The sequence below is a fragment of the Rhinopithecus bieti genome, unplaced genomic scaffold, assembly GCF_001698545.2.
Source record: "Rhinopithecus bieti isolate Rb0 unplaced genomic scaffold, ASM169854v2 scaffold_28016, whole genome shotgun sequence".
In the NCBI taxonomy this organism is placed as follows: Eukaryota; Metazoa; Chordata; class Mammalia; order Primates; family Cercopithecidae; genus Rhinopithecus; species Rhinopithecus bieti.
Genome location: NW_016813202.1, coordinates 1,916,863 through 1,934,415, shown reverse-complemented (window position 1 = coordinate 1,934,415; position 17,553 = coordinate 1,916,863). Strand labels below are relative to the sequence as shown.

General features: G+C 37.4%; 1 protein-coding gene across 1 annotated transcript in view; it reads left to right on the top strand.

The window, feature by feature from the left end:
* Window positions 1-17,553, top strand: part of WDR64 (WD repeat domain 64) — a gene marked incomplete at its 5' end in the record, with an annotated part of 157,581 nt that overhangs the window by 63,227 nt on the left and 76,801 nt on the right. The window contains one exon of the mRNA XM_017847770.1: window positions 7,999-8,138. Within this exon, the coding sequence (XP_017703259.1) occupies window positions 7,999-8,138 (140 nt within the window). The remainder of the gene's footprint in view (window positions 1-7,998; window positions 8,139-17,553) is intronic.

Sequence of the window (17,553 nt, the reverse complement as noted above, 5' to 3'; positions counted from 1 at the left end):
ACTGCACACCAGCCTAGGCAACAGCAAGAGCCTGTCTCAAAACAGCAACAACAATAACAACAAAACTAAACTAATTCAAAGTGCTCAACACAAATTTGTTATTAATAATACAAACAATAAGAAAATAATACCTGGCCAGGCGTGGTGGCTCGCACCAGTAATCCCAGCACTTTGGGAGGCTGAGGCGGGAGGATCGGTTGAGCCCAGGAGCTCAAGACTAGCCTGGGCAATACAGTGACACCTTATCGCTACAAAAAAAAATTTAAAAATTAGCTGAGCATTTGGTGTGTACCTGTAGCCCCAGCTACTAGGGAGGCTGAGGTGTGAGGATTGCCCGAACCCAGGATGTTGAGGCTGCAGTGAGCCGTGACAGTGCCACTGCACTCCATCCTGGATGACAGAGCAAGAGCCTGTCTCAAAAAGAAAGAAGGAAAGAAGGAAGGAAGGGAAGAAGCAAGGAAGGAAGGAAGGAAGGAAGGAAGAAAGGAAGGAAGGAAGGGGGGAAGGAGGGAGGGAAGGAAAGAAAGAAAACAGAAAAGAGAAAAGAAAAGAAAAGAAAGCAAGGGAGGAAAGGAGGAAGGAAGGGAGGGAGGAAGGAAGGGAGGAAGAAGGAAGGGAGGAAGAAGTAAGGAAGGAAAGAGGGAAGAAGGGAGGAAGAAGGAAGGAAGGAAGAAGGGAGGGAAGGAGGGAGGGAAGGAAGGAAGGAAAGATACCTACTTCATAGGATGGTGTTTAAGATTAATTGAGATAATTTATGCTTGGTGCATAATAGGTTCTCAATAAATATTAATCCTCTCTGTTTAAACACATTGGCAAAATCACTTTGGCAAATGTGGAGGTTTTGTCGGAATAAAATGAAATTTGCTATTCCAGCTAGGAGACTGTTAGAGAAAACATAAGTGAGATGGAGAAGGTCTGAATTACTGTAGGTGCTATTATTTAAAAAAAGAAAGACTCGATCACAAAGACATGGGAAATTAATTATTCCTAAGACTTGGAGATGCAATGCTTTTGGGAATTAGTAAGAGAAATCAACCAGCTCCACATTTGTAAGGTGGGAGAAATGAAAAAGTAGCAATTGTGTTGATAGTTATACAGAAATGAGGCAGTGGGTGCTTACCTGGGGAAGGAGAACAAAAGAAAGCTCAATTGTGAACCTAAATGTCAAGTGTTGATTAGACATCCAAGAGAATATTCCTTTTGGTGACAGGAAAAGATCTGGTTGGAGATGAATGATGTCAGGGCTCCTAGGCTACCTGAATCGGGGAGGAGATGAGCTCCCACAGGTTCCTCAAGGAGGCCAGGGTGGCCTTGCAAGAGACAGGAGGCATGTAGACTTGCAAGACTTCAATGTGCAAAACAGAAACACAAACAAACAAACATCAAGAAAGTGACTTGTATTGCAAACCCAAACTTTAAAAAGGGAAGAAACAATAAATTTTTTTTAAAAAAAGAAGAAAACTGTCATCAAGAAAAAAATCAATAAATACATCATTGGTAAAAGAGTTTACGGCAAAAATATCTATTAAAGGAGCCATGATGTTTAATGAGTAAGTGCTATTGATTCTGTCAATAGTAAGATTTCTCCAAAATTTTCACTCTCAAACATACACAGCAGGCAGTTTGGTTTCCTATCTAAAGTGTCCTGCCTCATCCCTGAAGTGCCTTTACTGCTCAATATAAAGACAGCTGAGCTCCTATTTCATGGCTGGGGAATCTCCCCTAAGGGCATAAAGTTAATTTTTTTTTTTTTCAAGTACACTGTGCATTCAAAATTTATATTTAAATCTATGCTCAGTTTTGGGCCTTCTACAACACTAAATTGAAATTAGCTTATGGTTCCAACAGTATTACAAAATGATATAGTAGTCTATTGGCAAGTACAACAAATAAAAACAATGCACTGGAATTTAGAATAGCTGGGTTTAGCCATCACCTGGCCAACCACCAACTCTGATTCTTCAGCAATCACTTAATGGTTCCCTTTTGCTCATTTTCCTTATCTGGTAAAATGAGGAAGTGGGACTAAATACATTTCAAGATCCCGCTGAGCCTAAAATACTGTGATTCTATTTTTTAAAGAACTGCCTGTTCACAGGGAGATAAACTAAAAATGTCCTTTAGAAAATTTGGAACCCAGTTTGCCAATTAGATGCTACTCAATATATAATTACAGCTTTGTGCACTCAGAAAAACCAAAGCATTAATTGTCCACAAACCTCTAAAACTCAAGTGAGGACATGAAGAAAAGAAAGGAAGGCATATGGATAAGAAGTCTGTAAAGAAGTGTGTGGGAGTCATGGCTTGGGTAGGGAGCAAGTTTCTTGATACTTGGTAGTGATGATTCTAAGAAAAACAGGAATCCAAGTCTCTCAACCAAACTAATTACAGTTATTTAAAGAGCTCCATACTGAGGTCTAGAACACATCAAGAAACAAATGCTAGAATCAGAAAAAGAAGTGGGATACTTTCAGAAAAAGACGTGGGTTACTTATATCCCAATTGCCTGATCCCCTTTGCCCCTTCCTGAGTTAACGACTGTCTTGGCTTATTACTTCCAATGGAAATGGGCACAGATTTTGGTCTGGACCACACATCAGAAGGAGGATGCAAGAGTTGAGGGAGGGAGAGCCCTTTGGTATGAGAGATAAAGCAGCAAACATGTTTGAGAATCAAACTGCAATGAATGCTCCTCTCCATTGCATGTCTTTAGTTAGGCAAAAATATTAGCCCTCTTCCTCTTTCAATGCAAACCCTGCACATGAAACCCTTTGAAAAAGCAGTACCTAAATACATGGCTAATGTAAAATTTGATTCTAAAATCTGATTGTCATATTATGCTGTCACATTAATCTTAACCAACTCCTCTGAACAGCCCTTTGTCCTCACACACAAAAGAATACAAAATGTTAAGAATTGACCAGTTTTTACAAGCTTTGTAATATCAGTATTTTAATGATTTCTGGGGGGACAATGTGTTTGGTAAAGTTTTAGGACTTAAACCACTTCAGTGTTTTGGATTAAGTCATCTGACTCTCATTAACCTCAGTGTTCATTATATTATAAGATCCTCATCTACAGCTTTGAAAGCATATTAATTATAGGGTTTCTAGCTCTCTCACAGAGGGAAGAAAACAGTTAGTAGTATGACCGACAACCAACTAATACTTTTCATCATGCGTAATTTATTGAATTGTTACAGTTATGGAGCCTCTATTAGTAGAAAATGCAAATTCCCAGTAACTGAAAACACATTTTTCTCAGGAGAGTACTCTTGTTGATCAGTGACTCAGCCAAGCACCATTGCTAAATGTACCGTATGTACCCGCTGATGACTCAAAATATACAATAAAGGCAGCTTTGCTAGGCTTAGTCGAATGTGTTAAATGTGCAGGGGCATTTGATGAGCTTCAAAAAAGCAAAAGCCTTTGCTGGAAAAAAAAAAAAAAAAAAAAAAAAAAAAAAGCCAAACCAGGACAGAGTGTTTACCAAGAAAACCTAAAAATTTCCTGAGTATTATTTTGGTGACCATCAAGAATGTTTTTGCTGAATACTGTTTGCACTAGCCTTTTAGGAATTAAGTTCCTAGTATGGAAGGTTCAGAGTAGAAACACAATTACCTCCCAAAAAGATATTTTGGGGGCTCTGCATGCATTTTTTTTCATGTTTTGTTCAACAAATAGTTTCTGCACAATTGCTATAGATTAGGCTATTAACCTTATAAAGGTCAGGTTGTATTCCTAACCTGTGAACATTTAAAGTCTAATAGTATAAATAAGACAAGTTTATAGATAACTACAAAGTATAGCATGAATCAACATATGATGATGATGATGATGGTGGTGATGGTGACGGTAATAATAATACAGATGAAATAATATAGGTTTTGAGAGCTTAGACTCTGTCCCTTTCTGCTGATTCTGCCTCCACAAAGCCACCACATATGATTGCACTCCTAGCAACAAAGGCAAGCAGAGCTGGAGGACATCTGGGATCAGGCAATAGGGAACCTCCAGAAGACTGGGTTTTCTTCACAACGCATAATGGACAAAGCCATTAGTTTAAGAGGCCTAGATATTTCTCAGATGGCAGTTCTCTATTGCATTCTTCTTCGTGTGATACACAAATTACAGATGTTCTTCCGGGGATATAGCCTATTGCCTAGCCTCATCATCCAGGAATGCTAATGCCCATTTCAGGAGCTGTCCCACCAGCATGATGTATGATCGCGTGTGGGTGCAAGGCTTAGGTTCTGAACATGTCTGAAGAGCGTGATACATCTTGGCCATCGCCAGTGAAATGCAAATGCAGGCAAGATACTGCATTATTGGAATTATTCAGTTTGAATCATGTAACTGAATATCTGGTGAGTTTCTTACTAGCTATAAAATTCCAGATTGCCCTCTGCTTTAACTGTAGTGATCTCTCCCTCGGGAGCACATAATCATGAAATTTTACAGCTGGATGGAGCCTTGAAGATTATTATTTTACATGATGAAATTGAGGCCCCAGAGAAGTCACACAACTAGTTAGCTGGCAGAGCTGAGTCTGAGTCAGTTCTCTTTGCACCCACTCAGCCCTGTGTTCTTCCTGGACCACAGAAATCTGGTTTACTAGACACTCTCTCTCTCCTGCTTTTTTGTGTGAACTGAGCCCGCTCATCTCATCAAGAGTGATGCACTTAGATGAAGTGACTCACCAACTGAGAGAATAATCTGCTAAAGGAAAGAAAATCCTCTCTTTGATATGTGACTTTATCTAAATTCCGGCTTCACACACACACACACACGCATGCACAAAAGAAAGAAAGAAAAAATAGAAAGCAACAAAAAAACAGGGAATTAACTCTTTATGAACCATAATATTTATAGTATAAAGACCTATCTTCAGATTTGACATACTCTTTACAAATACTTGTTTACCCTCTATATCTCCTCACCTTATTGCTACTACCTACTAGATTGTAAACTCTCAAGAGCAAGGATCATATTTCATATATCTGTGTATCAGTTCTTCTCCCCTAAATATAATCTAAATGCATTGTAGGAACTTAGAATAATAGTAATAGTAATTGTTAGTTTATGGTCCAGAAACTGTTCAGTTATGCATGTATAACTCCATTCAATCTTCACAATAAAACTATGATGTAAGTTCCATTTATCCCCATTTTATAGATAAGAAAACTCAGATGCAGAGAGGCAAAGCAACTTACTCAAAGTCATAAATTTAATTAAGTGATAGAGCCAGGTTTCAAATCAAATATGACTCGCTCAAAATACGTGTCCTTAACCACTTCATGAGTGACTCTACAAGCCAGCTCATTTACTTAGCAAACATGTATTAAGTGCTTACTACTTGCCAAACACTGCTATAATGAGAACTACTAGGCTCACCAGATAATGGGTAAACAGATAGGTAAACAAATAATTATTAGTGCTGTAAAAGAAAGCTGACGAAAACACAGTAAAAACACAGAAGAAGGAGTCTGAACTCCATTTAGGGCAGAGGAAGGTCATTAGGGAAGGCACTGGGGAGAGTAATAATCAAACTAAGTCTAAAAGGGTGTAAACTTGGGTCTTCTGAAAAGTAGACCTCGGGCAGGAACAACATCTAGAATTTCTTTGTATCCTTCACATCTTGCAAAATACTAAGGGCACAAAGGTGTCAGAAGAGAAGGGGGAGCATAGATTGAAAAAAAAAAAAAACAGTAAGTGCACAGTTAACTTCTCAAGAGATTTTCTTTCTTGTTGTTAATAAGGGCATCATGGAAGTTTTAAATTTAAGAAAATATTCCACTTCTTCATCAACCACAGCCCCTAAAATATCTTGGTTGATGTTTTAGTCAGCTTGAGCTGCCTTAACAAAATACCATAAACAGAAAGGTTTAAGCAACAGAAATTTTCTGGAGGCTAGAAGTCCAGGATCAAGGTGCCAGCATTGTCAGTTTCTGGCAAGGGCTCTCTTCCTGGTTTGTAGACACCTGCCTTCTCTCCATGTTCTCAAATGGCAGGGAGAAAGAGGGGAGAGAGGGTGGGTTGAGGCAGCAGGATCTGGTGTCTCTTCTAATAAGGACATTAATCCCATCATGAGGGCCCACCTTCATTACCTCATCTGAACCTAATTATCTCCTAAAGGCCCCCCCCATTTCCAAACACCATCATGTTGGGGCTAGGGCTTCAATATATAAATCTGGGAGGGAATGAATTTACTCCACTGCAATTCTTAAGAAATAGAAACCAAGAATCAGCTATGCAATGAGTTTTTTTTTCAGCCTGCCTGTAATAACACTCCAAGAAGTGAGAGCCTCTGAAATGAACAAATGACCTTCCAAAAATATTAGATGAACATTCAACGAAGATCCATTTTTTTTTTTGAATACATGTTTTTCCCCTCTTTTGGCACTTGATAGTTAAACCTCTCAGCTGTGATTCATCATGCCAACAATGAAGTTATTGAAGTGGTTCAAAAAATATCTTTTGAATTCTTACTATAGATTATATGTGACAGTAAACAAGAACAAGTCCTGTTCTCAAGGCATGTGGAGTCTAATAGTGGTCCAGACAAATAATTAACTATGAAGGATGATGGGGATGAAGGAGGCACATAGGTAGAGCACTCAGGTTTGAAGAATATGGAAGTATTCTGGAATATTATTGGAGGAAAAGCTATGCTGAGACTTGATGGATGGATTGGGATACTCAGAGAAGAGAAAAAAGGTAGAGAAAATACTATGCTTTTTCATGAGGCCCAATAAAATAATCATAGAATTATGGAAGCATCTATCAAATGTGCCTGGTTTATAAATATCCAACAAACAAGTGACCTAATTATTCCTCCATACCTGACAGGCTCTTTCAGTGTGGATAATCTATCCAAATAAAAATCCGATATACATCAGGAAATACATCCTAATGGGTGGCCCAATATATAATACCAGATTAACTAGAATGACTATTTTGGGTTTTCAAAATTTATTTATTTATTTTCTTTTTTTCTTCAAATTTATTTTAAGTTCCAGGGTACATGTGAAGGATGTGCCGATTTGTTACATAGGTAAACATGTGCCATGGTGGTTTGCTGCACAGATCAACCTATCACCCGGATATTAAGCCCAGCAGCCATTAGCTATTCTTCCTCATCCTCTCTCTTCCTCACCACCCAGTGAGTGTGAGTTGTTCCCCACCATGTGTCCGTGTGTCCATTCTCGAGGTTCAGCCCCCACTTATCAATGGACAAGGGGTTAAGAAATTGAGAAATAGTAACTAAAAGGATAATTATGAGGGCATGAGCTCATGGTCTTTCATAAATATAAAAAAGTAGTGTGTATAAATATGTATCTAGAAATGTATCTAATTTATATTTTTAAAAAGTCAACAGTGATTTCCTACAGGGAGTTAAATTAGAGATTATGAAGGAAAAGACATTTTTATAAAAATTATACCCTTCTATGATGTTTTAGCAATTAAAAAATCATATTTATTCTATGGTACTAACTACACATAAATGATATATGCTTATGAATACATGCTAGAAGGGAAGACGGAAAAATGACAACAGTTGATTTGTTATAATGGTGAAGATTAAATGCAGTTTCCTCTTTCCTTGATTTCTTTCATTATTATAATGTTTGCTTAATTTAAGAATGAAAACAAAAGAGCAGCTGCCTTAAATATTTTTGGAAGTAAATAAAGTATAAATAATACATTAATGCATGAAAGTATAGGAAAGGATTGAATCAAGAAAAGAACTCATAAAATATTTATGAGAATTCACATTTGTGTATGTAAATACAGTCTTTACAAAACAGCCTTCACAAGAAGCGGCAGATCCAAACCAAGGCCAGCCCCTTAGCACATCAATCACAGAATAATGCATCCCACCAGAAACAGACTGTGATTTGCTGTTAGAAGAAAGATATGGGTATGATACAGTGAGAGATACATTTGAAACTCTGACCACCTGAGAAAACAAATAATCTTTCCCTGTCCTCCTTTTCAGGAGACGATAAAGTCATCCGGTTGTGGCACCCCAATATCAGCACCAAGCCAGTGGGGAAACTTGTGGGACACATGTTCAGTATCACTGAGATCGTAACCAATGAAAAAGACCAACACATCGTCAGCCTTTCCTCTGCAAAGGTAACAAAAAGAAAATAACAAAACAAAACTAGTTTTTTCCTTAAAATTATCTGTTGGAAGGCATAGGGATTATACAATTTTTGACTGAAATAAATGATACTCATTGAATCATTGAGAAAAATATTGTCAGGATGGAAAAGGAAATGATAAGCCAATGTTCTCTGTTTCTATTGATTATAGCATAAGAAAGAACACAAGTTTAAAACAAGTGTAAAAGAAAACAATATTGAAAAGATAGCAAATATTATCCTCAAAAGTAAAACATAAGAGGCCTTTCAATAGATAAGAACATTAGGAAAAAATGAGGATTTCTGTTATTGTTGCTGTTATTAAACAGTGTTTGAAACATTCTAACCAATGTAATAAAACAAAAATAATGAGTTACAAATATTAGAAATTAGGAGACTGAATTATATTTGCAAATAATGGGATCGTCTCCTTGAAAAAAATCAATAACATCAACTTTCAGTGTAGGAATAGATAAATTCAATAAGGTGGCTAGTTGCAATAGCAACTTAAAAATAAAATAAAAAAATAAATTTCTAAAAAATAAAAAAGGAAATAAATTTCTATATAGGAACAATAATTAGTGAGGAAAAAAGGTCAAAGAGATAGCATTCACAAGAGTAAAAAATATGAAATACGTAAGAATAAACTTAATAAGCAATATTCACTACTAGCATTAAGATAACTATGATGTTTTACTGAGGCACTTTTATTTAAGAACACAAATTAAGGAACATGCTATGTTCCTTCATGGAAATATTGTGCTGTAAAAGATATTCTCCATCAGATTAATCTATTTATTTATTGCTAGTCAGAATTATTTAAGTATCAGCTTGCCAAGTTTAAAGTTAATGTAAAAATACTGCTATATGGGAATATCCTAGAAACTTTGGAAGATATAATTATGAGGTGGCACTTTCCCTGTCCAATATTAAGCATATCATAAAGTCAAAATAAATAAAACAGCAGTAGTCAAAGCAGAAATAATCACATCTATGAAGCGAAGGAGAAAATGCAGGAATTAGCTTATGTCTATGGGGGAATTCTGTATAGGACAGAGATGTTTCAAATACGTAAGCAAAGGATGGTTTATTAAATAAGTGCTGGGAAAACTGATTAGCCATAAAGAAAGATGTAATCAGATCATCATTTCATAAAATACAGCACAATACATTACATACGAATTAAAGATTTTAAATTTAAAATACAAAACCATAGAAATTCTAGATTTCCGGAAGAAAATATAGGTGAATAGTCTTACAACTTTTGGGTAATTCCTCAGCATAGCACCTACGACTAAGGAGAAAATAAATATGACTAAATAAACATTCAAACTTCCTGTAAATTGTAATAACTATCATTTGTTGAGTGCTTAAGTGCCAGGCACTGTGCTAAGTATTTTATATATGCAATTCTTTGATGCTAATAACAACACTATAAAGTAATTATCCCCATTTTACACACGTCAGGGAAAATGACATCTGAATCACTTACACAAGGTCACAGAGCTATCTGTTACCAAAGTGTGGTCAATCCCATATTTGCCCTGCCTCAGCCTGCCTCCCTATACGCATAAACAAAGTTAAAGGCAGACAGCGGGGGCAGGGGTGCAAAATGCAATAAAAGCAGAGAAATTGTAATAATATCCTTGAACAAATATCAAACATCTTTAGCAAATCAGTAGGGAAAAGAAAGGGGAGAGAAGGGCAAAGGTTTAAGAACACAGACAGGTATACATACTGCTGTGTGGAAATAAACCTGGCAAAAACTTCCTGAGTATTTATTCTAATAAAATAGCTAGATGAGTGCACAAAGATCTGTATAAAAGGATGCTCATCGCACTATTGCTTATATTGATTTAAGAAGGAAAAAAGAAAAACAAAAGAGAATAGGGAGGAAACAAGAAATACAGAACCTGCAGGCTTCACCAGCAGGGCCGACAGCCCTCACCTGCCAATATGGTAGCCACAAATTCTTAAAACATGACAAATCCGAATTGAGGTCTGCTGTGAGTGTAAAATACACAAGACTTCAAAGATTCAGTGTCCCCCCCACCCGCCAAAAAAAGAAAACCCTCAATTTTTTGAGACAGGATCTTGCTCTGTCATCCAGGCTAGAGTACACTGGCATGGCGCAATGGGGCTCATTGCAGCCTCGAGGCTGTCTGCTGCCTTGACCTACAGGGCTTGAGGGATCCTCCCACCTCAGCCTCCCCAGTAGCTGGGACTACAGGTGGGGGCCACCATACAAAGCTAATTATTTTTATTTTTTGTAGAGAGCTGTCTTATTTTTTGTAGGTCTCTCTAATTTGCTAATTTTTAAATTTTGGTAGAGATGGGGTCTTGTTATGTTGCTGGAACTCCTGGGCTCAAGTGGTCCTCCTGCCTCAAAGCACTAGTATAGGCCTGCGCCATGGCACTAGGTCAATCGTTTTTACATTGATTATATATGGAAGTGATAATAATTTGGCTATATAGGGTTTAAAATACATTAATAAAATTAATTTTATGAAAGAGTAAGGGGCTGCACATAGTGGCTCATGCTTGTAATCCTGGCACTCTGGGAGGTCAAGGCGGGAGGATTGCTTGAGCCCAGGAGTTCGAGACCAACCTGGGCAACATAGTGAGACACCATCTTTAAAAAAAAAAAGATTATGGTAATGGTTGCACAATTATTTAAATTGACTAAAACTCACAGAACCTTACACTAAAAACGGGTGAGTTTTAAGGTAAATAGATTATACCTCAATAATGAAAGATAATTAGGGTGATGTACCAATAAAGTAAAATTCAAGAGGAAAAAAAGGCTTTGATTCAGTAAATTATGCCGTATCCTCATATACAATAGAAATATCACATAGACATTCAACATTATGTAAATGAATAGTGATATGAAAATATCTAAATAATAAATAAAATACAATATGTAAGTAATCAATTTTAAAACATAACGTGTCTATCATGTTATTGGAGATGATTTAAAGCAAGATGTTTTAGTGAGGCTAACAAGTTTGTGGATATACATGAATGGATTTTTTTTCTTTTGTTTTCTCTTCATTTTTTTAATAGTAAATATACATTACTTTGTAATAAGGAAACTTTTTTTTTTTTTTTGAGATGAAGTTTCACTCTTGTTGCCCAGGCTGAAGTGCAATGGCACCATCTCAGCTCACTGCAACCTTTGCCTCCCAGGTTCAAGCTATTCTCCTGCCTCAGCCTCCCAAGTAGCTGGGATTACAGGCTCCTGCCACCATGCCCAGCTGATTTTTGTATTTTTAGTAGAGTGGGGTTTTGTCATGTTGGCCAGGCTGGTCTCGAACTCCTGACCTCAGGTGATCCACCTGACTCAGCCCCTCAAAGTGCTGAGATTACAGGTGTGAGCCACCATGCCCAGCTTAGGAAACTTTAATTTTTTAAAGTAGTACTGGAAAAACAGTGAAGGTTTTGAGACACTAAAACTAAAAACATGTTATGATTGAGACCTGGAGTCTCCTACAGATAATTTAAAGAGAAATAAGATATCTTTCTAGCAAAAGTTGAGATCACTCATGCTCAGAGATGAAGAGACAGAAGAGAGAACCTCTCCTATTTCTTTTAAGTGTAGTGAGTGTATTAAAATGATACTCATTCATGCATCTCTGTAGCACCACTTGGGAAAATTACTTAATATCTTTCCACTTGGTTTCTTCATCTGTAAATGTAGGAATGTTTAGCCTAGAGGGCCATCATAAAGATGAAAGGAGGTCATTCATTTGGTTATTTAGCAAATATTTATTTATTTCTTGAGTGTCTATTGTGTTAGATACTGTTCTGAGTTCTGAGTTCTAGAGACAAAGCATTGAACAAGGAGGACCAGGGCCCTGCATTGAGAAAGTTGACATGCTAGGGGAAGAGAGAGACAAACAAGCAAAGTAACAAATACATGAGAAAACAGTATAACTATGGTAAGAAACAGGAAAACACAGGGCTGGATGTAAAGGCTCATGCCTGTAATCCCAGCACTTTGGGAGGTTGAGACAGGAGGATTGCTTGAGGCCAGAAGTTCAAAACCAGCCTAGGCAAAATAGAAAGACCCCATCTCTACAAAAACAAAGAAAAAGAAGAAGAAAAGAAATAGAAAACATAGTGGTGCAGTGCGATTGAATCTCACCTGCGAGGAGGTGACATAAAAGCTGAAGCCTGAATGATCAGGCAAACCAGCCCCATGAAGAGCTAGGAAAAGGAAAAGGAAAAGGGCGATTTAGGCAGAAAGAAGAGCAAACTAGGCTGGGTGCAGTAGTTCATGCCTGTAATCCCAGCACTTTGGGAGGCCGAGGTGGGTGGATTATTTGAGGTTAGGAGTTCGAGATCAGCCTGGCCAACATGGTGAAACCCTGTCACTTTACTAAAAACAAAATTAGCTGGGCATGGTGGCAGGCACCTGTAACCCCAGCTACTTGGGAGGCTGAGGCAGGAGAATTGCTTGAACCTGGGAGGTGGAGGTTGCAGTGAGCCGAGATTGCACCACTGCACTCCAGCCTGGGCAACAGAGCGAGACTCGGTCTCAAAAAAAGAAGAAAAAAAAAAAGCAAACTAGGCACATACATGTTTTTGTTTTTTTTATTGAAGCTATATTATTATTATTTACAGAAAAGGGAACAGACAACATCCCTTCAAACTATTTCATATAAATTAGCTTTCATCACATTAAGTAGAAAGCACATAAATCACCATGTGTAGTTGTGTGCCCACTACATGCCTTTTCCTAAGCTCTTAAAATAGCAAGATTTTCATTCTTTCTTCTAATTTTGCAGTCTTTCCACCAGGATATTATTTTCTTCCCCAACTGCTAAAACTGTATGTCTAGTCACAGAACCCAAGTATTGAACAGATATGCCACATCTATTACACCTGAAGAATAATTGACAGATGTGGAAAAATGCAGAGACAAATATAATCTTCACTTACTTTCATTTCATCAGCAAAACCAATGGGAGCAATGGTTGGAAACCTTATCAAGCACAGCTCTACTGACCAAAAGGCTGATTCTCTACTTTTTTTTTTCTCTGAAGGGGAGAAATTTACATACTTCGATGACTTATAACAGATTATAAATGCGTGTAACACTTGCTGTTTTTTGTACATTTTCACTTTGGAAGTGGTATGTAGAAACCTGAGAAAAGGCAGTTTGACTAGATTGTGAGTGTGCATATCTTCAAAGGCAGTTATCTTTAAAAAAATTCTGCATACCTAAAAGTGAATTTATTTTCTACTTCAAGTCTTCTCTTCCCTACTTCTGATTTTCCTCCGTTAATGGTATCATTTGTTTCCCAGTGAGCCGTGATCCAACTTCAAAGTCACCTTTGATCCTTCTGTCTCCATAAGCCTTGCCACTGGTCAGTTTGAAGTCTCTAAAATGTGTCTCCTATAAATTACCTCATTCTTCTTCCCATGGTCATGGTCTTGGTTCAGACCCATCCACCAAGGGGATCCCAGTTGCAGGTGGCCCATTAGAAAGCACTTGTAGGCCTCTTATCTTCAGTTTCTTCTCTCCCCAAACCATCCAGATATTGTATGGCCATGTTGATCCTCCTCCAACCCATTTATAACCTTGTCATTCCCTTCTCACATATATTCAAAGGCCCCTCATGCCTTACAAATAAAGTTCAATTTATTTTTTCCAGTTCTTAAGGTTCTCTAGGGTCTGGAACCAGAATATCTTTTCAGCTTTGTTTGGCTTCAGAAATTTCAAGCTTCACTAAATGCTTCTCCAAAGGCTTTATGCATTCCCGTCTTTGTCTGAAACAATTCTCCTCCCATTCCCAGCCATCCTATCTATCCTTCACATCTAAGTGAAATATCGAGTCATGCACAAAGCCTTCACTAAGACAAAAATGGAGGGTTTTTTCCCTTTTCATGAGTGAGAAATGTGTAAATTTGAAATAAACCTGGAGATAGAAAGAAAACTAACAATTTAAAATGTTACCTTTAAGTTTTAAAAATTTGAAATCTTTCCTTGCTTTAGCTCCCTGTGCTTTCTGTTTGTATGGGATTATCGTAAATGACACAAGTTCAAAGCTTTATTTTTCTTGTTTTTTTGATAATTGGAAACATCCATGATTGCGAACCTGGTTTCACTGCCTTCATATTTTACTACCTTGTGTCCTCATTCTGTGGCTTGGGACATTCCCTTTTGAGTAAACTGTTTGCAACGTTCTTAAGAGTAAGACTTGTTTGAAAACCTTCCTGAGTGACTGTAGGAAAATTTTCTGGGGAAGACAAATTATGTATTAGGAAACATAAAATGTGAGTGGCCATCTAGGAAGAAAAAATAAAAACTACGGAAAAGGGGCGAGGGCACATGCTTTGGAATTCAGTTCTCAACTTGCAATTTTGTGCAGTTATGTGCTTATGTGCAGCTCTTGTTGCTTTTTCTTTAGTTCATCACCCAGGATGGCTCCTTGACAACCTTCAAAGCAAGACCCTGTGGATGGCTCTGAGTCCTGGGGGCAAACATGCCTACTAAGACCAGGAAGCAGTCCCTACATGAGGCTTCCTTCTGAGTGTGGCTATCACACTTGTATAACCAGGAGCTCTTAGTTCTGATTGCACATTTACTTAAGATGAGGCAGGCTGTTTGTGATTGCTGCCCTTTGGGACTCTTTCCTTTGTTAATTCTTATTGTGTTTCTGAGTATCTTTATTTTATCCTCTGGACTTTCTCTAGACACCTCTACCAGCTTTCAGAACCCCTGCACACACACATACACGTATTCACTACAGCCTCCCTAAGGTAACTGTCTGGGTATTCTATTGACATTCATCTTTTCTCTCTCACAAAATGTGGTTCCCTCGCCTTGTTTCTTGGCTGGTAAACTGTGTCTCAGGGCTGTACAACTAGGAATCCCAACTTTCTACTGCATTAATATGTCAACCAATATATGACCCCCTGCTAAATGCCTGAGAGTGCATTAGGCTCTGTGCCTATTTACAATTTGATGTAATCTTTGTCCAAAAGAAGCTAAAAATCTACTTGAGTAAATAAAGCATAGCTGCCCCAAATCTTTGATGACTAAACCTAGGAATGACACAGACATCAAGTTCAATTTTCCCATTAAACTGGACCAGGAAAATTGAACTTGATTGTGCAATTTGAAATCAGGAAGTTATGAAACTGCCTGGAATCTTCTCAAAAGGCAGGGTTGGTCTGGTATATCTCTCAAAACTCAAAATATTCACACCCTTTGACACAAACATTCTATTTGTAGGAATTTATCATTCAGCTATATCTATATTGCTTTACAAAGCCAGTGTACTTTACAAAAATATATGTGCAAAGAGGTTCACTACTGCTTTAATAGAAGAAAATAAAGAAATATAATACATATGAACAGGGAACTAATTACAAGAAACTATGGAGCATTCACAAACAGAATACTATTCAGCCACTAAAAGAATGAGATAAAGCCAGGCACAGTGGTGCATCCTGCAATCCCAGCTATGCAGGAGGCTGAAGCGGAAGGATCACTTGAGCTCATGAGTTCAAGACCAACCTGGGCAACATAGAGAGACCTCGTCTCTTAAAAAAAAAAAAAAAAAAAAAAAAAAATGGGGAAAATCTAAGAAAAAAAATTTGTCCCAACATAGATATAAGCTCTTCATATATATGAACTCATTTAATGTTCATAACAACCCTATGAGATAGGTTGAGATAGGTACTGGTATTATTCTCCCTACAAGTGTGATAACTAAGGCTCAGAGAAGTTAAGAGATTTGCCCAAGTGCACAGAGTTATTGAAGGTGAATCAGGATTCGACTGAGATAGTCTGCCTCCCAAAGTGGTATCTTCCAGCAATTATTACCTAAGCAGTGGGATTGAGGAGTCCAGCGTTAAGTGGTAGGTGGGAAGGAGAACTCTGGTTTTGTACTGTTTGAATCTGTTTACTAGGTACATTAGTTTGGTAATTAAAAAGTTAATTTTTAAAGACATGATGGATGCCTTCATTTTCTATTTGCCAGTTATCACACAGGGAAAATGTGAAAACAAGAAGATAAAATTAACAGGTTTGGTTCTACCTACAGTGCTAAAAATATTTTTTCTTATTAAGTAATGTGTAAGAACTTAATAAATACATTTAGCATTGAATTTCCTAAACAGTGTTGAATACCTGACATTTATACTGTACTGTCGTACATACCCTGATTTTCAAATGCACCATTTGTCTGTAGTACTATGTTAACTCTCGAAAGAGTTTCATAATCTCATATATCTTCAGGCTCCTTAATGTAAAATCATGTAATCAATTGAGTGACCCTGATTTGATTCATTTGGGGACTAAAAATCTCATTAGCCTCTTGTAGCCATTGGGTAAAATTAGAAAGGCAGGCCGCATTCTGATTTTCCTTTACAATCAGAAAACGGTGAATTCCCCAGACCCCTTGCTCTATCTAAATGATACTGTGATTCTAATTCTAAAGATTTCTACTGGTACAACTGTCATTATAGAATAATGTTCAAACTTCCATTCAAGTGTTTCTTACAATGCAGTGTCACCATTTTCATCTATCTACTCTCCTGGCAAGACTTAGATCTACTCAAGAACAACAGAGCTTCTATTAATCTTTGTATCTGTAACACCTAGGCTAGAATTTCATAATTATTTGATGTATAATGAATTTTGTATGACTTGTTAGTGTTGCATCTTCTTATAAATCAGACATTCTGCTCTAGTCAATCTATTAATAAACACCCATCAAAAAACAGATACCTGCCTGGGCGCGGTGGCTCATACCTGTAATCCCAGCACTTTGGGAGGTTGAGGTGGGTGGATAACTTGAAATCAGGAGTTTGAGACCAGCCTGGCCAACATGGTGAAACCCCATCTCTACTAAAAATACAAAAATTAGCCAGGCGTGGTGGCGGGCTCCTGTAACCCCAGCTATATGGGAGGCTGAGGCAGGAGAATCACTTGAACCTGCGAGGCAGAGGTTGCCGTGAGCTGAGATGTTGCCATTGCACTCCAGCCTAAGCAACCAAAAGTGAAACTCTGTCTCAAAAACAAAAACAAAAACAACAACAAAAAACCCATTTACTTTATTAATACATTTGGACAATAATAATTGGCATAAAGTTTGCAGGAAGAAATGCCAGGAAATGTAGTTGAAGCAAAACAATCCTCACTTTGGGTACACACATGTATATATTTTTAAACTTCTTCTACTTCATCATTATTTATTTATTAATTCTTACAAAAGGCTCCAGGAGAAGTCTTTCTCTTGTCCTTTTCTTTTGATATTTTATGATAAGTGACTTCAATTACCAAAAATTACCCTCAAAACACTTAATCAACCTTATAGTTGAATGTTTTTCCCAATGTTAAAAAAATCCCTCCATCTCACTACATTCCCAATGCATCTGAAAATCATTATTGG